This window comes from Temnothorax nylanderi, unplaced genomic scaffold (assembly GCF_030848795.1).
Source record: "Temnothorax nylanderi isolate EJ_2023f unplaced genomic scaffold, tnyl_v1.0 TNYL_tig0072_pilon, whole genome shotgun sequence".
Classification (NCBI taxonomy): domain Eukaryota; kingdom Metazoa; phylum Arthropoda; class Insecta; order Hymenoptera; family Formicidae; genus Temnothorax; species Temnothorax nylanderi.
In genome coordinates, this window is record NW_027249134.1 from 512,410 (window position 1) to 537,551 (window position 25,142).

At 45.7% G+C, this 25,142-nt stretch overlaps 1 protein-coding gene across 1 annotated transcript in view; it reads right to left on the reverse strand.

The window, feature by feature from the left end:
* Window positions 1-1,079: 1,079 nt before the first annotated feature.
* The window catches only part of Kdsr (3-ketodihydrosphingosine reductase), a 48,896-nt gene continuing 24,833 nt past the window's right edge, over window positions 1,080-25,142 (reverse strand). The window contains exon 7 of the mRNA XM_071708897.1: window positions 1,080-2,998. Coding sequence (XP_071564998.1) covers window positions 2,995-2,998 — 4 coding nt within the window. The 3' untranslated portion in view covers window positions 1,080-2,994. The remainder of the gene's footprint in view (window positions 2,999-25,142) is intronic.

Consider the following 25,142-nt stretch of genomic DNA (forward strand, 5'->3'; position numbering starts at 1 on the left):
CGGATCGAACCCGATCTCCTTCGCTCCGTTTCTCTCTCTTTCTCTTCCTCCTATATCTGTCTACCTATCTCCCTCTTACCGCGATATCCGATTATCGAATGTCGGTCTCATGTCAAAGAGAAGAGAGATCCGATTATTTATTTCCTGCCTTCGCCGAGTGCGCGATGCCGTCGTCGAGGTAGCGTTCCGTTTTGTGTCAAGTTACGATGGATTTCGAGAAATAAACCGAAAAGTAGGATGGAAGTTTAGGTCGAGCGGGATCGATCTCGCTTTACGTCTGCATACGGGTCTCCTACATGGGAGAGAAATAAAAGTTGTGCGCATCCTAAATGTTATAGAAACCCGTTTTGCAAAAAGATAAATTTCTTATAGCGTGCAGAATATATATATATATATATATATATATATATATATATATTGGTACACGTCAGTAGTGCGATTTTCAATTTTAGCAAAATGTTATTCACATTACATTGGAAAATTTTTAATTGATCACTTTAAGAGAGTTGCGCGTGTATCTTGCAAGAGACAATTTTGCTCTAACAATAAGTAATCCATGATATAACAATTACGATGTACGTATGCAAGATCGATATTGCAAACGTCTAAAAATAAAAAATAGAATTGTACTATTTTTTTATTATGTCACTCTTTCATAAAATAGACAATCGCTTTTTAGCAAAGTGCATTGAGCGATGTTATATCTGAATATATTGTAGCAAAATTAACATACTTGAACTGCAACGAGACTGCATTTGATTTTGGAATCGAATGAGGGTAAGAATTAATAATGAAACAGATATGATGATGTACGTATACAAGATCGATATTGCAAACGTCAAAAAATAAAAAATAGAATTGCACTATTTTTTTATTATGTCACTCTTTCATAAAATAGACAATCGCTTTTTAACAAAGTGCATTGAGCGATGTTGTATCTCAATATATCGTAGCAAAATAAACATACTTACTGCAACGAGACTGCATTTGATTTTGGATTCGAATGAGGGCAAGAATTAATAATGAAACAGATATGAGGATGTCCAAGTTAAGTTAGCGTATATCAGAATAAGGCAAAATATAAATCATGTTTTTATTTAAAGTACAGTTCATCAAATGTCTCTAAAATAAATTAATTCGCAGTAAGATATAGTGAGACAACACCAAAATGGAGCTCATCAGACCGCGAAGGCTTTCCCTTAATCCGGCTCGTTTCGAGATCTTCGAAGAATCGAAACACGACTCGGGACACGATTCGTCCCGATCCTTGTGGGGAAATCGGTGTCGAATTCGAGCGGGTCATGTCACGGCAAAGCGAAGTGGTAAAAAATATCAAGGTCTTGCCTAGGACTACACTCGGCTAGACACCTCGGAAAAGTTCCGAAATCCGTGAAACCTCTGCTCGATAACACTATAAATCTCGAGCGAGCGCGGAGCAACGCTCTCCTCCGCGCACACGGCAGGGCTTTACCTTAAGCTAGGATCGATCGAGCGCAGTGACAAACGTCGCTAAATAAATTCGTCCCCTGGACGAGCGGGCGGAGTAGTCTTCGTAGTACTCGTAGCTGCGAAATTATTTTAACGTATCGATACCGTGAAAGGTGCTTAGAACCTTTATGGACTGTCAGCTCACATGGAGATTCATTTCAGCTGAGAAGAAATTGGCGCCTACGTTAATATCTTTTACAGATACAATTTATACAACGTAAATTATTTAGAATAATATCAATAATATGAATCTATACATGGGAGGTGTAAAATGGAAAGAGGAAGATAATTATTTTGTCTGGGAACAATAATCCCTAACAATCTGAGATTGTATAATCAAGATAACGCGATAATTATAACGGATCAAATTTAAGACACAACACAGTAAAGAGAGAAGGGGTGAGAGAGATTTTCAAAGGCATCAATTGGTATAAATGCGTGTATCTATTCGTGAACAGCTGTACCCGTTTGATGGCGTAGTAATTCGCAAGTCGCGTACTCGTTACACTTGGCTCGTTGAGCTACCGAGCCGGCGGCGGATCTACGGAACACGTTTTTCCTTTTTCGAAAATTGCGCAAGTTTCGCGTAACGACGAGTTTTTCCTTAATAGCGGGGTGGTTCACCGCTGCGTCGCGTTGTCGAAACGAGGTCGGCCGCACCGCTTAATGTCGGGCTTAAAAATTTCCCTGTGAAAGAGTTCTCGCCAACCAAAGTCAATTCTATTCCATAGTCGGCTTTCGCACTGACAGCTGTCGAAGACAAGACGCGGCGCGTACATACACACGCCGCGCACGCTGTAATACCATTTCGATCAGACGTGATTTGCCTCTGTCACGTGTCGCCCTTCGCCGCGCCGCTACACCTCGGCGCGATGTTTAGGTGTCACATTTTCTCAAAAATATGTAGTACATCTTACATCTCTTTCACACGTCGCGCGTCGTAACCGTCTCGCGCGCATGGTTGTGTGTGTGTGATTCCCGCGATACATATATATATAAATACACACACACATGCACATATAATGTAACAATTGCGAGATGTGATCTCGTCGCGATCGCGGCCGATTGGTCTGACAATGTAATTTCACCCCGAGCAAACGTCGCGGCGCGGCGGCGATTCGAAAGCGAATGTCTTATTCTCTCCTCTCGTTGGTAAACGTCCTCGGGGTCCCTTGTTCGCATAATATTCGCAAATTGCTAGTACTGCAATTTCTCCCACCTGGCTACAGCGCTCTTCTCCGGTTTACGGCCGGCACTTCGGAAAATATACCGCCATTCTCTCGTTAAAACTTCGCAGATCGAAGGCGGCGCAGCGCGTGATATAATAAGAGGCTTCTCCGGAGCGATAGGGATTCTCGTCACGACAGAGACGAAAAATGTAATCTCAATCCAAGTTCAACGCAATCACGAACATCGATCTGAAATGTAGTTCGCAATTGAGTGAACCTTTTGGAGAAGCACAAACGCGCGTATACTCCACATGTGTGTCTGAATCTCCCCATTTATCTATCTGAAACAGAAAAAACATACCTGTACAAAGTTTTTAATTCAATTTTCCGTGCATTGGGCCAAACGAAAATTGCTTTCGGCCATGCTACAATCGACGATGTTGTATTTTATTAGATCTACGACGTGATAGAAAGAAAAACGAAAAGACCCGAGATCACGCGTAATCGCCTTTCAGGAAGGAGCGGTCGCTCGAGATCGCGCAAAGCGACCGACGTGCTGAAGAGAAATATTTCATCAATGTTCAATACCGGGCCGCGAAATAATATTTAACTACTCGTACGTTCCCCGCAGAACGGAATGTGAAATTTAGCAATCCGGTGGAGAGATATCGTAGGCAAAAACGCGTTATCTTACGGTACACGCGCGTACGAAGTTGTGCCGTTTAATAAAAGAAAAAAAAACGGGAGAAAAAGAAAAAGAGATAGTAGAGAAAATGGAAGAGGGAGGAAAGCCGACCGCAAACTCGTGACGCGAGAGAGGACGTATGCGGGAAATTATTAAAACTTTGCTGGATACGTCACGCGAGAGAGGGAACGAGCGAATTCCCTCGCCGGCTCTTAAAAATGTCTATACCGCCATTGTGCACGGTCATTCGATGAGGGCTCGGCCAAACGGGAGCGCGAACGCGCGGTTATTAAATAACAAACGCGGTGAATGACATACGCCACGTGAAAAGCCCTCCTCTTCTCCCTCTTTCTCTCCCTCCCTCTCTTTTTCTCTTTCTCTTTGTCGTCCGGGAATCCTTTGCCAACGACAACGAAATAGCGCAGAATTCGGAAGCAAGATTTTAAAGCTATCGCGAAAAAGAGACCGGAGAGCACTGAAGGGAAGCTCATCCCGACGATTTTTCCTTTCTCTTCCATCCTGTGTAATTTCCGCGCTGCGTTTTGAAACAAAAACGCGAAACTCGGTCTCGCGGAAAGTAATAATATCATTACGACGAGATCTCGCGGAAACGATATCTCGCCGCAGAATTAACGTCATAAATAATGTTAATTAATGGTTCCATCTCCGATACAGCGGAATGAATTAAATAATGATCGCTGACCGCGCTCTACCGCCGCGCGATCTCTCTCTCTCCTCTCTTGATCCCGTTTACGTCCGTCCGACAATAATTCCCCTCTCATCGTGTGACCGGCGCCTCCCGCAATATTTTCCCACTTCCGCCGCTCCACTTTACATAACTGCCCCGTGTATAGACGCACCCTCCCTTTCCTCCCGCAAGAATACATTCGCATTTGTCATCGCTGTCGTGGCCGATCTGACGATAAGCCTTCGCCGTCGACGAAGAGAGACGTGGAGTAACTCGATGCATTTTTTATAAAAGTATAACGCAACATCGTGCCCATAATGAATTTATTACTCGAACAATTAATCAAAATAGAGAGCTCTTCGATTAGCTTGATGTCCCGATATTATCGCGGATCACCGTGTTACGGTGAAAAAGCATAATTATCAGTTGACTGTATCTCTCTTGTTACGTTCGCTCTTCCAACTCCTTAAACATTTCAAATATAACCCATTTTAGTTTTTCTTTTCCACGTCCATCGTCCATTGCGCCTCGTAACTTTCGCGGTCATTCGGGCCGCGAGGTTGCGCGTAAAAAGAAGGAGCGGGTCGAGAGTTCGTGGAAAATATCCCCTCGAAAATTACCCAATAACCAGCGTGACCAAGCGCGGGCCGCAATCAAGATCGTCGTCGCACGAAGGAGGTAAGGAGGAGTCGGTGCGGAGTCGCAGGGGCGGAAGAGGGGAAAGAAGAGAAGAGAACCCGAGAAAAGAGAATCCGCTAAAACGATTCTGCTCGCCTATCGCCTCGCCCTCGCCCCCAACCCCTCGGTTTCCTTCCGTTTCCTCCGACCGACCCCAGGAAGGCAGGTGCTCCTCCCTTCGCGCGACGTGTGTTCGTGCGGTCTGTCCGGCTTGTTTACGACGCGGGCATCGAAGCGAACTTCGCCCGGGGGATGGGAAATCCGATATAACTCCGGCCAATGCAAGCGCTCGGCGCGCTACGTTTTCCTAACGTGTACGGGAGAGAACAGAGAGAGATCTCTCGCAGAGAGTAGTAGTTGCGTCGCGCAACTGCGAGGCAACCAACGGCACCGCCGCGCCGCGCCGAGCCAGCAGACGCGTGGTCCCGGGAAGCTAACTTTCTTCTCGTTCTCTCCCCACATATCCGCGATGTAGCTACGTGTATGCGTGTATCACGCGTGCGTGTGGCATCATTGCATCCTTTGCGGCTGGGTTGCAACGCAACGAGAACGTCAAGCAAGCCCCCCCCCCCCCCCCCCAACTGAGGAGAACTCGATTTAATAATAATCTCATTCGCGGAGATGCAAACTTGCTATCGCGCGCGGATCGTGCCAATTACGGCGTTTCACGCGCGACTGCACGCGACTCGCATATCTATGTGTCGAGTGCGCACACGCGGTATGGGATAGTTGAGGAGAAAGATTGAAAAAGTCCAATAGATACTTTACTAATTATATATCTCTCAAGCGCGGAATATGTTTCCCCTCTTTACTTTGCGTGCCGGTAAATGGAACAATTCGTGCAACGTTTTTCCGAGCATCCTTTTAATTATCTCGTTTGGTCCGTAATGAATTCCACCCTGAGGTAGAAGGGATAGAACGCAAAAGGAATTCGTTCCGCGATTTTCCTCAATATGAATTCTCAGCGTCTACCGACGCGACGTGTCGTTAAAAAACGGAAAGGGACACTCGCGTATAACCTCGAGTCTCGACACGCCGAACGTTCGATCGTTCGCGAGCGACGCTCTATCGATATTAATATAATATCCGCGTCGCCGTTGGCTTCGCGCTATTCAAGACGATTACCTCCATTAGCACTATTCCGCGAATACCGGGGTTAACATTGAGGATCAGCGGATCTCTCTAGTCGGAGGATTATATACCTTCCGAGAACTAATTCCGGGAAAATTTAATATTGAATTTTGCACAGTAGGCATTCGGAAATTTTGAGTCAGGGTATACGTATGCGGGTAATCCTGCACGTACCGAATTCGCTGTTATCGCTTTACTCGCGTCTCCTCTGCGTACGTATACGAAATCAGGCGGGCGTGCAATATCGGTCGTTATGCACGACGGAAAATATATACGGATCGCGATTTATTTTAATGCCCTATGTATTTTCAACATCGTTATCTCCCGACCGTGCCAGCGGTGCGAAATTGCATCGAGCTTTTTGTTAAAGATTTCTCGTATAATAATACGGCAAATTGATCGCTCAATTCTGTGTCAATACTTGCCCATTAATAGCCGTTTCATTTCATGTCATTACATCGACGCTATACACAACGGTAAATAGATACCGTTAATTTATTTGAGTTAATTTCTCGACATGCATAACAAATTGACCTACATGAGCCGGGACGCATATATTCAATAATACGCCAATAATGCGCGATATACGCAATGCGCGACCGAGAGAGAGACCCCCGGTCTCCCAATTATTCTTTCATATCATACTTAACTATCTCATTACGCGACAAATGTTTTTCACGCAGCCGATGCCTTTACGCATCGCTGCATGTGCATTACATATGGAATACTCGCGGATTGGAAGCGGGTTCGCGAAGCTAAATACTTTTATCTCTTTAAACCAAACAAAAATGGTTGATACAAACATGTGTCTCGGAAAAAAAAGTACTTTCTTTTCGAAAGCTTTTAAAGCTCCTCGTTCTCTCTTTCGCGCGCGTTTTGCCCCGAAACAGTTTTTAGTGGAAACAGACGACGCGCAGAAGCCGAAACTGCATACAACTGCAATTCTCCTTCGGTGGAAGATGTTTTGAGTGACTATTTCGGCGACACAAGTTTTATCCTTCTTGCGGGGGAGGGAAAGGTTGGGGAAGGGGTGGTTAGTACCTTATTCCGTTCGGGAGCTTTTCAAAACCGAGACCTGAGACTCGCCGCGCTTCGTGTCTCTCTGAAAAGATCTCTTCGACAACGATAATACCGGGAACAATAGTCGTCCATTTGCCGAAGAGAGCCAAAGTTCCTGCTGCTGTTGCATCGTCCGCGTCGCAGCGACGTTTGCGACGCTACCGTAGAGAGAGACAGAGAGAAGAGAGAGAGAGAGAGAGGAAGAGCGATCCTTCCAATACCGTTCGCTCGATATCGAAAATCAGGGTGAATAATCACCGCCGGGGAATTTCGCGAAACCCCCATCAAGAGACAAACCGAGAGCGGGATCGCGTCGCACGGGATGAACGAGACGTGATTGCAGGTATCTCGCAGCTGCATAGAACCGAATCGAGGTACGAGTAACGGTGGTCCGAAGGTACGATAAATATCGTCCTTCTAGAGGAGCAGCGAGACGTTCAACGTCCAGGCGCCCCGTTACTGCACATCTGGCGCTGTCGCTATGAATATAACCCCATACCGGGGCCGGCTCCACCCCCGGCACTTTCCTTCGTACGCTGCCAAACTCCGCCGTTGCTTCCCTTTACCCTTTAACCACCACACCTTCGACTTCTCTCTCTCTCTCTCTCTCTCTCTCTCTCTCTCTCTCTCTCTCTCTCTCTCTCGTCTGCTCCCTCGGCGTCGCTCTCGTTCCCAGGACAGGAAAGTTTCATCCTGTTTTGCGTTAGGAAGGGAGAAGAGAGGAAGAGGAGGAGCAGGGGGAACCCGCTAGATCGCCGCCGGAGATGGCTGTGTGTCGCACGGTCGCTGCATCACGATCCGCGCGAGCCGGTCTCCGTGTGTAGAGAGGTAGACGGAGATAGGTAGAGGTAGGTGGTGTAGGATGTAATCGTTAGATCTGCGCGCGGTGTTTCCCCGCGAGGAATCCACCAAGTTCCAGGCTCGTTCTCTCGTTCCGCGCACTCGCGCCGGGCCTTGGCGTCGAAATGGAAGAGTCGACAGGACAGGATGCGATCGCGGGGCGACGGAAGAAGAAGGGCGCACAGGATAACGGGATGTCGTTGCATTTCGAAATCAATTTACCTGCGTTCTCCAGGGAATACTACCGGTATCTGGGGATACCTTTGTTCGATTCGCCGACGTTTTCGCCAACGTGGGCCACGCCGTGGGATCTGGCAGCGGGGAAGCAGGCGGGATAGATTTAGAAGTTTTAATATACATCCCCTTGAAAATATAGAGACGTACCGCCGCCCGAAGACGAAATCGCGCCTCGAATACTCCCTCCAATGCATCATCTCGCATCATTTATCTTTTTTCACACAGCTGAATGGGGGGGGGGGAGGGGCGTTACAGATAGTACTTATCTTTTGCGCGCGAGAAGGTAATTTTATACTCGGGCAAGATTTATTTTCCCGAGGAAAATTATCATCCGCTGTAAGTTTATATACGCGTGAAACGCCAAAAAGCAGCCTCTAAACGTCACGTCCTGCTCCACGGTACGGGCCATTCGTCTTGTCAGCGTTCTTTTACTCGCCGAACCTCCGCCTGCTTCTGACGCCCGCTCGCGGGCGCTCGCGCGCGATGCTTCGCTTGCCGTTTTTAATCTTTCACGCTTTCGCGTAACGCGCGGTGAATATTCGCTACGACCACCGCGGAACAGCGTTTGTTTATACATCATCGCGATCTCGATGTATCGGTTCGCGTTCGGGATCTCGGCGAAACATATATATCGTAACGTTTCCCGCCCGTCCAGATCTTCGCGCGATTCACGATCGGATTTTTACGAGAATGTCGAGCGCTGTTTACTTCACGAGGAATTCGTTTCGTTGATATTTATAGCCTCGATCCTCCACCGGCGGCCGGCGCACGTCTCCGGCTCATTCATTAATTTCTAACGGTGATTCCCGCGGACGTAAAATTTACGCGAAACGACGTTAAACTTACACTCCTCGTCCACGAGCCCGTTCGCAATCTTCCCCACGTACCGAGCCGCATGGGTTCTCTCTCTCTCTCTCTCTCTCTCGGTCAGGCAGGCAGCCAGCCAACCAGCCAGTCTGTCAGCCAACGAACCAGCCTGCGTCATCCCCTTGCGCTGGGCGAGTGCAAAGAGGATGACGGACCCGGAGCAAAGCCACAAACTAATTACGACCTGGGGCGCCGTTGAGAATAGACGCGCACGGTGGTTGCACGGGGCCACGAGCAGGAGGAGCAGTCTGAAGGGGGATAAACGGCTGTGCGGGAGACGACGATATCATTAGTATTCGGCGTATATACGCGGGCAAACCAAAAACTTCCACCTCGTCTCATGCCTCGCAAAGTAATTTAGATTCAATTTTTTTATTTTTTTCACATTGCTGAGACAGTTCGAAGGAGTCGCAGGAAATTGTGTTCTCGCGTGATGGACAAACGCGAGTGATAAGGGGCTACATGAGGTCGTTCGGCGGGCTTTAACGATGTAGGTGCGCGTTCGCGCGCACAATGATAACCGTCGAGATATTGTTTGACAATGACGAGCGTCGCGTCCTATCCCGGGGTTGCAGGTGTACACACACGTCCACGAAAATGCCGCGTCTCATTCGTCGTAGCTGCTGCTGCCATGCCGCTGCTATGCTGGTGTCTGATTCAAGTGGTGCGCGCCGACGCAATTAAATCCTCGTGCGCCTAATTGGCCATCTCGTCGTCGCGGACTAGGCTTAATTGAACTATATGGGCCTAACGACGTAATTGTCGCGACGATTTAGAGTACGAAAATTTCGCCAAGACCGGAGATGGCGTGAGATAAGAACGTTACAGAAGAGCTAAACGACTCTCTTATATATATATATATATATATATATATATGCTCGGCGAATATTATTTTCGCCCGTTGTACGGCCGACCACGCCGGGCACATCGTGGGCGGATGTAATATGCGGAAGTAAAACAATATCACTCGCGCGTAAAGGGGGACCGTCGTGTCCCAATATTAAATTCAAACACATACCGTTATCGCGATCACACAAATTAGCTTCTATTTATCTATGTAAAGTCAATTTGGTCGTCCGAATAGACAAATAGACGGTTAAATAATTTATATGCTTGTAAATTTGCGTAATCGATCGATTAACGACACATTGTCTGTCCCGGACGACTCTGTTTGTCCATTCATAGAATTTCTTTCTATGAATAGAGAAGTAGAGACGAAATTGTGTGCGCCCGGATGTGATGCGGATATATCCGCAGAAAATCGGTTCTTATTGTTAGTATCCCGAGTTCTTATTTCGACGATCGGACGTCGACCGCATACTGAATTACTTATAAAATTATATAAAATTATATTTTAATATATTATTTATATTTTATAAACCATATTTGATATATTGATACTTTAATATTTTATTTAATATATGTAACAACCTTTTTTCTTGATTTATTTAATATATTTTAATATTCTAATTATATTTTAAATTATATCTATTACTTATACACATCATATTTAAAAAAGCAAGAAAGAAGGGAAAGTGATTAATCACGCGCAATTGTTCCGACTCACGTACGGTATCGTGGCAATGATTTGACACAGAGGAGGTGTCATCACCTAATTGCGTTCCGTGTCTGAAATTGCCGCGAAGGCTCGCCCGTAATACGACGAGCCCGACGTCGCAAAAAGCGCACGTGCGCCTTGTTTACAGTAATAGTGACAAATGAATAATGCGAACTATCCGCGTCTCCTTCGTTAACGATTCACGTGTCACGACGGGCGGGGAATAACGAGATCACGGCACACGGCACACGGCACACGGCACGTGGTCGTTACCTGAATCGCGGTTGCGCCGCGTATAATAAGACGAGACGCGGCGAGGAAGGGACGCGGAAATAACCGAGGGACGTACGGAGAGGAGCCGTCGCACGAATAATTCCTCGGGAACAAGGAATAATCAAGGTTGCCGGATGACGTCACGACTGGCCGGTTAGCCCAATTTCTGCCGAAGAGATCGATGAACGGACGACAAAATGCGCGTTCGTATAGCTCCGAGATATATTGCACGCAAAGAATTTCTCGCAACTCCTCGTTCGCCGATTCTCAGGCAACTTTTCGTGAAAACGAAGAAAAACAACTCCGATCAGGGCACTTTCTTTTATTTTCACTTACGTTTTTCAAGTTTTGAGGATCGAAACTACCCCTCGAAGTTGTAAAATGTTAATTTGAACACGTAGGTGGGCGAGAGGAGCGATTTACTGAAAATCCATAAATAAAAAAGTTTTAATATCACTTTAGTAGTCTCGAGGAGGGAGAGCGTGCACCGCGTACGATGTTCAGTAATTTGTCCGGATAACGGCACTGCACTTCGTCTTTAACGATACTTCGCCGGCGGCGTGAGTTTTTCATCGGTCGGCATTCGGTAGCGAAATAATTAGAGAGCATATTTAATTGGCGTATTAATTTCTGTCGTCGGGGACAATTTTTGCAGCAGTTTTCCGACGCTTCTTGCTACGGTAATCTCGGTTCGAGGAGTTTTACAGATTCAACAACACATCATTTGCATACAGCGGGCAATATAAATTGACAATAAAAATCAGGGACGATGACGCGGTGACGCAATAAAGCGCGTCATAACGCTTTAATAAATGTCACACGATAGTAACGCCGCGCCGATGCCTTATGACCCGTGCACCACGAAATGGTAGCCATAATCCACCCTCATTCGGATAAGAATCGGCAGTTTCCCGGAAAGAGAGAATTCCAGGACTTCTGACGTCGAGAGTCGTATCGATGCGACAGGTAAAAACGAAATAGCCCGACGAGGTGTGTTACGTTTCTATATTCGTGGCCGACCAGTGAATCGTATGATTTTTTCCAAGGCAAAATAGCGAGACGACGTTATAATAATAAAATAACAATCGATAAAGATTATTATTAAAGGCTTATATTATTAAAGGGGTTTAAATTATCGCGTTAACTGTGCGATAATTATGTTTTGCTATATTGCCTGACGCGAAAATAGGTTTGCCTAATATATTCTTATCTATTTCTCATAATCTTTTCTTCAAAAGTGAATAAGAGCGAGCGAAAAGTATAAAAATATTACCGTCTTCCAAGAAAGATTAAACCTGGTGCATTATTACTCAGCAATTATTCACGCGGTCATAAATAATTTTGCGCTACTCTTACACCTATAAACTCGTGGGTTCGTTGCAACATAAGAAGGTACTCGTGTCGACATCGACTTGCTTTTTTCCTCTTTTCCCGCTGGGACCGAACGCCGCCCCTTCAATCCGGAGCGTGAGTCGATCGTTCGCTTGTGTACAGCGAGACTTCTCTTTTTTCCACCTGTCTGCTCTCCCGATGTGATAGTTATAACGTTTTGCTTTTGTTTAAAACAGCCATCAATCAACGCGCATTCAATTACAGTGGGGAGGAGAGGGTTTGAGAGCGCACTCCTCGTCTCTCTCGATATTTTTCGCGTCGGCTGGAACGTCTGAATCAGAAAAATGAAACTGACGAGTGGAGAATCGCCACGTGACGCGGGGAAAACGGAGCACTACTTAGCTCTACCAGAAATAAACGCGGGCGAGAGCTGTCGTACGCGCGAACGCCTCGCCCGTTTCTTCACCGTTGTACCTATCCCTGGGGTCCGGCTCCGTGCGTGCGCGTCGTCAATCAATCAAATTATCCTTAAACATTGTCTCGAGTTACCTTTCGTGCAGGTAGGATATCCCGCCGCGACCGCCGCGTCGGTCAACCGTGATCCTCGACTGCTTACTTAGCCACGTACCGTTGATATATGGGCAACGCGAGGCCGCTATTACGCCGGGGCCTCTGTAAGGATTGGGTGGTCGATCGATCGCGCAATTACGAGGTACAAATACGTATCGCGGCGCGGAGTATCATCGACCTTTCTCGTATTTCGGCCGTGTACTAACGGGGCCGAATATCGTCGAGCACGCGCGCGCGCCCGCGTTTGTGCAGATAAGAGGATTGTTCCGATACTCCACCCGCCTCTTACCCCCTCGTGTCTGCACGCTAGCAAGAAGGTACTCGTACGTAGGTGGTAGCAGTTATTACTGCAATAAATAGAGCTATTACGGCGCGACGCACCGAAAGTTCTCTCGGGGATGCAGCCAAGTGCTCTCGCTCATACCGTTGTTTATACAACATCCAACGGGCACTTGTGCGCCTTCGATTTTCCCGGGGAATATTCCGTAATTAATGTCTGCAACGTGCCTACGTGGAAAAATGCCGGCTTGAACGATCTATCATTGTTCCAAGCGATTACCGTAACAGATCTCGGCGTTATCCGAGTGAAGTTCTTTTCGAGTATCTTCTCAAACAATTATTTTATTTGTTCTATTAGTAGCTCTTTTTAAATAACATACATGTGTGTCAGTTTATCTAAAATCTCTGCTCCTATTTATATATAACGTAATATCGATTGATATGTAGCATGGAGAAATAAATCGGACGCGCGTCTCGCGGCTGCAAATACTAACGCATTGCAGATATCATTACATCGCAATTCTATCAGGCTACATAAATAAGCAAATTGTTCGAAAGTCTAGCAATTTGGTTGATTCCGACTGCCGATTTTGGCTGATCTTAATCTAACACTGTTCGGTCGCGCATTGAAATTCATGAGGCAAAATCACCCCCCAAATTTCCACGGCCAGACCGACGCTAATTTGCGCCTTCCCTGGTTTATTGTTACAAACGTTGATCGATAAACCGCCACGATTCGTAATTATTCCTTTAATAATTGGTCTTACAAAAAAAGAAGAGGCTTATATCTGTTCGCGTTTCCTGAATGCCACGACAAAACCCGTACTTGCGCGGCTACTGCTTCATAACAACAAATTGTTGGTGCCTTACCTTTTGCTTGATTGCAATAAGGATATTATTATTATTATTATTATTATTATTATTATTATTATTGCATTTACTTAAGTACATTCATATGTAACGAAACGAGCGTGCACGTCCACTTTCCGGTACCGGCGCGTTGGATATGTTTTATGTATTCGATGGGGATTCTGGTTGGCTGACCGCCTGCCCTACATCTGTTCTCCTGAGAAGAGAAAGATAAGAGAGCTCATTCCCTTCCCCTTGCCCTGCAGTCAAGGGAAAAAGAGGATGAGGTGGAAGAGCGCTCCGGTGCCCGGTCTGTATCCATCTTATTTCGATCCCATTGATCCGACGATATAAACGGCATCCAGGCCAAAGAACTCGCGAAGGAAAAGACCACCCCGGCACATCGGTCCGCCTGCCAATTGTGAGAAAGCTTCCCGACCTCTCCTCGTAATTCTCTCATCGTCCTGCACCGTCTCGCAGCTGAATTTAAAGGACCACGTCGGGAGCATAAAGAAGTTCCGTGGCTTCTCCCGTACTTCATCCGCGAAATATTTCACGCGGAATGGTATCCGAGTAGTTACGAGCGGGCTGCTTTACATAATAAAATTTAACGAGAGCAAATGGAGGACAGGCTCCGACCATTTAAGAAATCAATCTCCTTTCTTTTTTCTTCTTTATACTTACGCGTCCTTACGTCATCGGACGCGCAAGTTTCTGACGAATCTCTCTCTCTCTCTCTCTCTCTCTCTCTCTCTCTCTCTCTCTCTCTCTCTCTCTCTCTCTCTCTCTCTCTCTCTCTCTCTCTCTCTCTCTCTCTCTCTCTCTCTCTCTCTCTCTCTTTCTTTTTATTGCCGCGCGACGCGACGCGACGAAAATGCAGATTGGTTTGTAAAATACAAAGGCGTAATTCTCCGTTGGACGGATGGGCGGCGAGATGGTGGTTTTCCGACCCTTCGTGGAAAATCTGACATTATAATGAGTTCCCGCGTTATGGGGATTATGTCGCGAGGGGAAAGTTTCCGAGGGCTCCTTCTCGCGTATACACGTGTAGTACGTGCTAACGACCCCTGGAATTTTTCTCGCGCGGGCGTACAGTGTTTCGTCTTTTATTAAAGTCGGCAGACGGAGAGGCTTGGCGAAGATAGAGAGGAGGACGGGCTTGTGGCGTGCCGGTGAGAATACGTTTGGCAGTTTCTATCCGAGTTTATGGACTCCGCGAAGTTTATACGTGTGGCCGTTGTTCGCCTATCTGTCGACGATGCTTGCGCCTCGAACTTCATCCGACGATGCTCGCGAATATTTACTTAATCCGCCGGCTTTCTGGCGTCGATGCATTCCCCCGCGCGTTGCATATTTACATATGACCTATACATATTCACAACGGGGAATATATCTCGCGTGACTGCTGATAGCGCACAGTATGTGATTAAACCGAGTAACATATTCCACATGTTACACGACGTACAGCGTATCATATTCGCAGTTACGCAAAGTTCCTTCTGCGTTACTTACGACGGGCAAATAAAAATGTAAATTTTTCTTTAATGTTACAACATTGTTTTTTTTTCTTTCACGCCCATTTCCACGGAGAGATCGGAATCGGAATGCACTTTGTTAGCGAAGTATCGCCGAGGAAAGGAGAACAGGGAGGATGCGCCACTTCGCCGGAGTCAGCGACCGTTCCTCCTTCCTCGCCACGCGAAGTTTTACGTTCCACTTCTCACCCCGTCGAGAAATTCTCAGTAGGAAAGGGGCTGCCACTTTTTCCGTCTCGAGGACGCTTCACCTTGATCCAGGTAACCCCCGCGAAGAGTGGCTCTGATCGATGGATTCGAGTTCTCAACTACTACGACGCGCACGGACGCGTCTCTCAACCGCCTCGAAGAAAGCTTAAGTCCCGCGCGCGGGCGACACTCGCGCGCGAAATTTACGATCCTTTCATTCCCTATATCCGTGGCATTTATTTCGAACAACTCCGATGATCGGAATAGATATTTTTATTCCGCCCGTTTGCTCGAGCGTACCCGATAAAACCGCGGCGCTTATACATACACATATATACGCGGGAGTGAATAATTTTCCTTTGAACCTGGAAATGAATGGCGGTCGCGCTTTCAATTCGCCCAACTTCGCGATCTCGCTTCTGATCACCAGCAGAAGACTTAAGAAAAGGCAAGGGGAAAAATTTGTGCGGCAAAGAGGGGTGGGAGAGGGGGTGTGACTTCCTTGCCTCGTAGAATTCCGCTTATGTTCCTATATAGTTTCGGTGAAGTTAGCGTAAACAGTTTTGCTAAATGGACCGTAACTCATCGAACGTGGACTTTCTGTATGGTGCCTCGCAAAAAGTTCCTTAAGCCGCGAGCCCGGAGTATATTGCATAACTTGAATTTTTGTATCCCGGGTACGGCGCCGTGAAGTTAACGCGGAACGCTCGGAACTTACAACCCTGCAAGTTTACAGCGTCCAAGTTTTTTTTTTATTTTATCTAGATTTTCGCGAAAACCTCGCCTCGCTTGCACCGTGAAATTTTTAAGCATTACGCGTGTCCCAAAAATAAAGCAAGAAGAGAATGTTCTCGCAACTTGACTCGAATTTACTCGATTATTTCGATAAGTCGCGTGATTTTATCTCGAAAGAGAGAGAAATGGTCTTTCACAAAGTTCCGTATGCGATCAGTCATTTCATCGGCTCTCTATTATCGCGATTCAATACGCGAGAGTGCCACACCTCGTGTCCCTCGTCTCTGCAAGGAATTTGGAATGAGATCGCGATGCGGGGGCGAAATAAAAGATGGTCTTCGTAAAAAAGAGAGGAAACTTTTCACGGCCGTCCGCTACCGCAATAAAGCCACCCGCGTTTGCGCCAATTCGACCGGTAATTGTTCCCGCGCTAAAAGCAAGGGAGACGTCTTTCATACACGTTCGACGCACACGCTTGTCGTCGCGTCGCCGCATTTGCATCGTCGACAAAGGCATCATCGTAAAGTCTCGGAGGAATATCATTAGAAACGCGGTCGTCGCCGTTGCGGCGAACGCGCGATAGAGCGCGATCGTTCTATCGACCCGTGGAAATCGCTGCTGAAACATATCGGCCACTAAAACACTACGCGGTGGTGCAGGGCGCGATAACGGCGTTTCTATTTTCCGCCGCTTTCCCGCCGCGATGCACTTGGTCGATACGTATCCCGCGCCCCGATGGTTTATCTTCGCTTTTTCTTCGCCCGATCCTCCCGCAAAGATTCTAGCACGATGTTCCCAACGTGCGATTTGAAAATCGCGCACAAAACATGTATATGCTGCAGATTCGAACACTGATAGCATGTGTAATTTTATTCCCGTAACACGCTATTGTCATGTCCTATTGTCATAGGATAGCAATAACATACAAATAAATATAAAAATTTTAACAGTAGGTTAAACATATAAATAAATCGATAATACGTCGAAAAGTTATTTTCAATATAAATTTAAAAGACAGATGCTTTCAACATGTGATTAAAAAATCACATATCTAGCATTCATGCTCTAATTTATAGAAGCGGTCGCTTCAATTGTGACCGGGCACTATTACCATAGGATAACAATGATGTAAGAATAAATTAACATATAAGGTTTTTAATAGGTCAGACACGAAAGAATCGATAAAATGTCGTAGGAAAATCTCTATCATTTTTAATTTAATTTAGAACCGCGCTGCACTTTTGACGGGTTAATTCGGTCTTTGCCTAATATCATCTCGCATTGAAACCACAATTGAATGCCTGCGATGTAGTTACGGTATTGATTAGTGTTAATCATCCTCCACTACCGTGTCGCGACCTCCTCAGAGTCGGATTTAATATCTCTGTACGCTCGCGGCGCGGATGCGCGGTGCGGATGTGGTGTAGCCGTGGAACGATCTAATTCCCGGCTGCACCAGGCATGGTACGTACGCGTATTGTTAACGCGAGGACAACACCGCAACCGCATACGTACACAGAAAGTGCGTTACGTACTTTGTGTACCTTAGCGGCGAGATCCACCGAGTCTCTCTTTAATCCCTCAGGCTCGTCGCAGGTTGCTTAATGAAAGCGACGCGGTTTAGTGAACATCGCTTTAAATGTTACGTTATACCCTACCCTATCCTAGATCCGGGATACAGTCTCTCCGACACGTAAATACGCTTGCGAACATTCGCGAGTTCTCTATCCGAGAAATTGGTAGATTAAATGGATCCCTACTCCTGGACGTGTCGCGCCTCCGGCAGGCTTAAAAAAAATGAATGTTATAATGTACCCTGCCCGAACACCTGCCCGAAGAACTTTGATCCTTTATTCAGAAACTGTAAATAAGTTGTATAAATCAAATTTACCTCTTACCCCCGTTAGCTCCTTAACTCGCGGGTAGAGAAAAATTGGAGTTTATAATTTCCGTGCCATGGCTCTAGGAAACTGTTTATCCTACGAAAAACATTCTTAGTTACTTTGGAAAATATTTAATTAGCTAACAAATTTTATCGTTGACTTGTATAATTTACGACCGCACGAGAGGAGAGTTCGGATTGATGCCGTCAAAGCGTGTTTCTGTAATCCACAGCACGGGCGATATTACTAATCTGTCGACGACATTTACTCGAGTTTGATCCTCGCATAAAAAATAAGAGCATCGTAAAGAGTACCCGTTGCGCGTATTAAACAAAACGACTTTCTCAAAACCACGAGAAGTGAGCAATCACGGCCACTTTCCTCGGCGCGTTTAAGAGTGCGTATACACGAGGCAAATGTGAAGTGCCATCCAGTTCTATTTCTCTCTCTTTTTCCATCTCTTTCTCTCTTTATTTGAATAATTTTCGAAGCGGAATCGATGCGTCGCGTCGGCAAAATTCGTGCACATGTTGCATTTCGCACATAAAACGCTATTGTAGCGATTCATTTCTCATCGTGATATTTTCAAAATCGATCACCGCGAAATATATTCGAATGATGCGCCGAACATTTAAAAGATTCAGGTATATCGATCGACATTAACCAAATCGCTTATATTCGTCGAGCTAAAACACTCTCTGATTTGTATGAAAATAAATGCTTTCAGCGCAGAAATTTCAAGTTGATACTCACTTCTATTTGGCTGCTCGAAGATACGATTTGTCTTTGCGAATTTCTGGCTATAACAAACTCGTGAAAATAGATAAGATAATTTTATTAATCCGATTAATCTTTTCGAGAGAGAAAATTGTAATCCGCTGAACTTCGACAAAGTTACAAGTTTCCCCATCATGAATATTATTCCCTGGAATCGGACGGTTCTGCTCAGTATCAATTTCCCGATGACAGTTTTGAGCGCATTAAACAACATCACGAAGCGAAATATATTCCAATTTCGCCGAGGACTCTGTTTCCCGTAATGCAAGTAGTTAGTAGAAAGTTAATCCACGGCGCACACTCGAGAATTTACTTCGGGTTCTGGTTTCTCCACGCTAACCATTTATCCTGCTTTAAGGGGGGTCCGCGGTTTAAGGGAAAGTGGATTACCGGAAGTCCCGGTACGACCGTCCCGTTCCGGTCCAATCTCGGTTAAATTCGATCACGTGGCTATTCGCGGAACGATAAGGGACGATTCAGCGATATAGTCCGCCTTTTGGGAGTGTCGCTTCTTATCTTCCTCCTTTTTTTACCTTTCTCTCTCTCTCTCTCTCTCTCTCTCTCTCTCTCTCTCTCTCTCTCTCTCTCTCTCTCTCTCTTTCTCTTTCTTTCATCTTGTGGCTGAGAACCCGAGAAGAAGCACATTCCGCAACGACAGCAATGATGCTAAAAGCAGTCAAATAAAAATCAGTACTTTCGTTAGTACGAGACGCATTTGGGGGAAACGTATATCCGTATATACCGAAGGAGGAAAGATATCCATGGTAACTTTATTCCGCCTCGGTAGCGACCGTCGGAGAAAAATGGTTTATCGAAGTGCTAGGACATCCCGCGCGATCGATATCGGACCCTTGTAAATCCGATCGTTCGGTCGCTCGCTCACGACGAAAAAGTCCGAAATAGAAAAATTGCCGCGAGATCCATTCGGCCCTCATAGATGCGACTCGCTACATCTGTAATGTCCGTGGAGTTCGAGTGCTTGCGAGCACACGAGTCATCTTTCCGTCACATACCACTCCGTTTCGCTTCACGGGCGCATTTGCCAGCGTCTCGCGGCGCTTTGTCGCGAAATTATTAAAAATATTTCATCTCCCATTTCGCGCGCGGTGTGAATCGAAGACACAGCGCGTAACTGTCCGCAATAATTTCGTGTAAACGGAGCGGAATTGTATTGTATCGCCGCGACACAGATGTGAGAAACGCCATGAGTCTGGTTGAATTATTTCTCCTTAGCTTCCCCGCCGCTTATCTTGATGCTATTCTAGTTAGCGTCTATTAATGTATATTTAGTGTAAGTAGACTTTGTAATAAGGTGACGTAATCCGCTAAAATAGTCTTCGGTGTGCTAGAATCCTACGAGAGTTACAACTAATATTCCGTAGCGTTATAGCATCCTCGTAATTGTGTTGCTAATATGTATTTTATATTATTGTAAATATGTTTGCGTAAATAAGAAATATTTTGAGTATTTTAATAAGTTCTTATTAAGTGTGTATTAGGAGAGACTGGGACAATCTGTCTACAATTTATGCCTTTTTAAAGTTTACTTATAAAGTAAACTAATAAAGATGGCTGAACATTTTAATGGTGTAACCTTTCAAGCTTTCTATAAAAAAAAAACGTAATTAGAATCATTCATGTTTTAACATTTTAAAGAAATAAATTTTGTAAGTGGGCAAGTCGTTGCGGAATGATTTGACGCTTCTCACATCTGATAATTATAGATTTATTAATTGATAATATTATAAAATTGCTTAATTTGAGTTAAACTACTGCCACACAACAAATTTTTCGACCGTCGAAAAATGTTAATAATGGTTTTCGCTTTTTTTTTGTAACGCATAATATAGTGTCTGCGAAAAGCATCGCAAAAAGAACAAAAGCTTCTGAATCTTTTACGACGTAAGAGCTTACGTAGAGCTTTTTTCAATTATTTGTTGGAATGGTAGAGATATTTATCTCTTAACACCTGAGCAGTACTGTGGACACACACAGCCTCCGTAGACAGATAGCCTCATATATTTATATCTTTTTTCATCTTTCATATATGTCTAGACTTCTTTTTTTATTTTTATCAAAAGTAAAATTATATTATTTCTTTTAAATTTTATTACTTTTTGAATACAAGCGTACACTTCTAAAAGCAGTAGCTTTTAGACGTTTGCAGATCTGGTGTAATTATCCTGAAAATAGGCGAGGGTAACTTTGGACAAAGCAAACACGATGGACTATGTAAGAATAAGCCACAGGGTGTTCCTCCTGCTTGTCGGATTTCGCACGTGAGCCTTACGCGCGTCGGAGATCGAGGGATCCTTTTTGGACTCATTTTAATGGCCAGAGGTTGAAAGTAGGGTTGAAGTGCCTTCTGCTATTAGCGGGAGGGCGATTAATGATTGGGCCGTGCGAAAGGAACATCTGCTTGCGAAATGGCGAGCTTACCGTGGAAATCGTTTAATCCTGTGTGTATCTTATCTGCTAAAGTGCTAACGTAGCCACCGCTTGTTCCGCTTTAAGCGTACATTAAAAATACCGAAACAGACGTCCCGGAAATTCGACGGAAACTCCTGCCAAATTTTTTTCTCGGTAACTAAAAACGTCTGGCGGGTGTTTTTATTTTTATGAAAAAAAGGGAGGTAGGGAGAGAGAGAGAGAGTGTGTGTGTGTGTGTACAGAGTTGGACACGGAGTGAGTTTCAAACCCCTTCTCCCCTCTCGCGCGTAAGTTACTTTGAAAGATGTGCAAATTGCTCCGTTAATCCTAATCGCGGCGTATAACCGGCGTTTCCTCCGGGCGCTTCAATTTTGATCCCGCCTAAACGCGACCTAATTTGCACTGGCACGTATAAAGCACTGTGCACGTGGAAACGCAGAACTTATGTACACATCCCGTTGTGTGAGCACTGAGGTGTTTACACTTGCGTATAAACAGACATGTGGTGTGTACCTGCGCGCGGACGTGGAAATCGGTCGCGATGAAATGACTTTAGATAGGTCGGTAGATTCCGTTCAAACAGGGCATCGAGTAACACTCGAAACGGCGCGGCGTAAGAAATCGACGTGATCGATACCGGCGTTCAAAATGGAATATATTACCATAATCCCTCAGTCCCAGAACCTACCGGATTTAATTTCTTCGTGTGCCTCAAATTTCTCTCCGCAGTAAAATTTCTACGATATTTGAACGAGATACGAGGAACCATTTGCATTTATTCGCATATTCGCGATTGTATCGTCTCGCGCGATAACGCGTACGCGGCACACGAATAGGTACTTGATTAGACACATAGCGTTGAATGAGAGAAGCGCTCCAGATCCCAAATGGACTTGTAATCGACTGGTTTCGTCTGATGCATCACGGACACACTTGGAATACGATCGCGTGGCGGCTTACCACGAAGGGGATAATGCCGAAGGATCGCGCACAATAGAATTAATACGGCGTAACAATGCCAGATTCCGCGGACTCCTGTATGCCAATTATACATCCGGCTTTATGATGCCGTACGATTACGCCGTTGTGCAGGCGCAACGAAGCACGCTAATCTTATCCCGAATGCGCGACGTATTGACAATATCTACACCGCGCAACCTTGTCGTATCGTCACTCCATTTATCGCTCCGTTCCAATTTCCAATAATCGTTGACAAAAGGCAAATAGAGGAATTATTTATTAATCTTATCAAAGAGCGAGAGAACCCGCGCTTTTTCACGCAGTATTAAATGCACTATAAATCTAGTAAATTTTTTTTACACCTCTAAGTTAACTAATATTAACTCCGTTTATAACGTTTATAATTAAAATATTCATTAAAAGAAATAAATGTACGTGGAAGAGAGAGCCATATTTGCCCCCCGATTTCTCTTTGCATATATTTCGCATTAAAGTTCACGAAAAAAGTAAGAATATTAGGGTCCATGAGATCTATAGGATCCAAGAGAATATTTCTGAAATATGCATATGAAAATCATGCACAATTTCGAAAGATTCCTGTTTCATAGCCGGCGACATTTAACCGTCGTGACCTCTGACTACGGGGATAGCAATTGAGCAGAGATTCTCCGGCAGATATCCCTTGAGAACATGATCTCGGAGAAGTATCGTGTTACCAAGCATGGCGGAAACGGGATAACAAGAGTGATCTTAATCCTAATGACGCGTTAAAGGATGGGCCCCGGCCGTCGATGCCGATGCCGTTAACGACTTCATCGATCCGGAGGCTTATCTGCGGAACTCAGCGGCGATCCCGCGGTACGGTCGGTTGTGCCGCAAAGAAAAATGGCACGAGTTTTTGCGAGATCCGGACCGCACGGTATTTCCACGTGTGTCCACGTGTCAGAAGGACGAAGGGCGTGACTTTGCGGACGACATTGAAACATAATCTATCGTAAGCCATTCTATGCAAATTGCGTAAGAAAGTAGCCGCGAAGTTCAAAGCTTCGGGATTAAATCTTGGTTAACTTTTAAATGAGAGCAGGCGGAATTTTCGTGCGCAACACTCGAGGTGCAGTTGCAATTTTGCGAGAGAGACGAGATTATCAGAGTTCAGCGATTAGCGATATCTAGTTCGCCGGAGCCGGTTCGCTATGTTAACCCAGAGAATCTGGAGTCCGCTTAATTTCCCGTAAGGCTCAACCCCCCCCCACCCCACCCAAACTAATGAGTCTCAATGTGCCCCAATGTGCTGTATCGTTGTCTTCGAATTGCACACCCGTCGACACACTCGAGAACACGGGCGCGTGATAATGAGAAGTTCGCGTGAGAGGCGATAATTAAGCCTCGCATCGAGTCACCGCGTGCCGGCTGGTGGTGGCGGAACAACAAACAAATCCGGAAAGTCTGGAAGTCGATCCGGGGGCATTTTTAACCCTTATCCGCGCCACGAGCGAGCCTCCACGAACTTCTCCCAGTTCTCCCGTGCAATTCAATCTAAAATTCTCGCATAATTTTTTTTTTAAGCGCGCGTTGCAATTCTTGCCGTGTCGACCGACGTCACCGGACGAAAAAAAAAAGAATATACGCTTCTCTAATTAACAGTTCTGCTACGAGACCGTTTCAATAACCTAATGAGCATGACAACGTGGCTTAACTGCGAAGCACATGTTTCACCTCGTTACTGTCGTCGGGCGACAGTAATATGAAACCCTTTTTGTACGGCGCCGAGAAGTTTCATCCATCGGGATGGCGAGTTTCATTAATCATCTTTCGGACGCGTCTCCTCGTGTCTCATTAGTGTGTTATTTCCAATCGAATCGTATTATCCGATGACGGATCGGTGCCGACGGCGTAGTTCCGATGGGACTACGCGGGCGAAACAACTTATTTTTTTTTTTCTCGATATAACAAGATGTCACCGTGAGACGTCTCGCGTATAGATAAAATCGTAAACCTCCTTTCCTGTCCCCAGGCGCGCTTTTTATATACACACTTTAATAATCTCTCGCTCGTTTTCAGGAGCAGCACGGTTGACCTTGATGGATCGCGGTATTTTAACGTGTGATTAATTTTCAGCATGGTCGCGTTTGCACGTTGCGTTTTAAAGGGGAAGCAGCGTATATCGAGGTAAGCTCCACTCTCTCTTCTTTCCTATTTGCCGCCCGTAAAATATATCGAACCTGTGCGGCGCTGACACAATATGACGATAAATGAGCCGTAAAGCGGGAAAATTAGGCCCGACAGCTCACGTCCGGCACGTCAATATAACGTCAAGCCCAGCCATTTCGGAGCGGCTCATTACGAGAATTACACTTCTGTCCGCATCCTCCACCGCGCGCCGCCGGCCGTTGCTCCGGAAGTATTATTGCTATTTTGACGAGCCACGGAGTTCGTCGCCGCGTTGCCATGTCAATAACAGCACAACACTATAAGCTATAAGTGGCGCAACTTTAAAGAATCAACATCGTACAACTGGATCTACCTCACGAGCAATTGTGTATTTCGGGCACGCGTTATCGCTTGCCACCGCGTAGCGTTAATTATATCCAGTTAATTTTTTCGCTGACAGTGCCTTGTCGCCGGCGCGGCGGTGTCAAACACGTGTAGCTAACGCCGTAAATAGACGTAAATGTCACGCCGATCGCACGGTAATTACACCCCGTCCACGGTATCGGCCACTCGAATGTCACGCGCGAGATTCGCGGATGAAGGGTGAATTAATGGACGGCGAAAAGTAGTCGCGGTCCGCGGTACCAAAAATAATCCGCCTCTTTATTCGTAATCTTCGGGGCATTTTTCATCGCGCGCCTTTCCGTTTATTCTGGAATACGGCCGCGATGGAAGGGAAAAAAAAGGGAAGAGGCACGGTCGTCGGGCGGGACAATAAA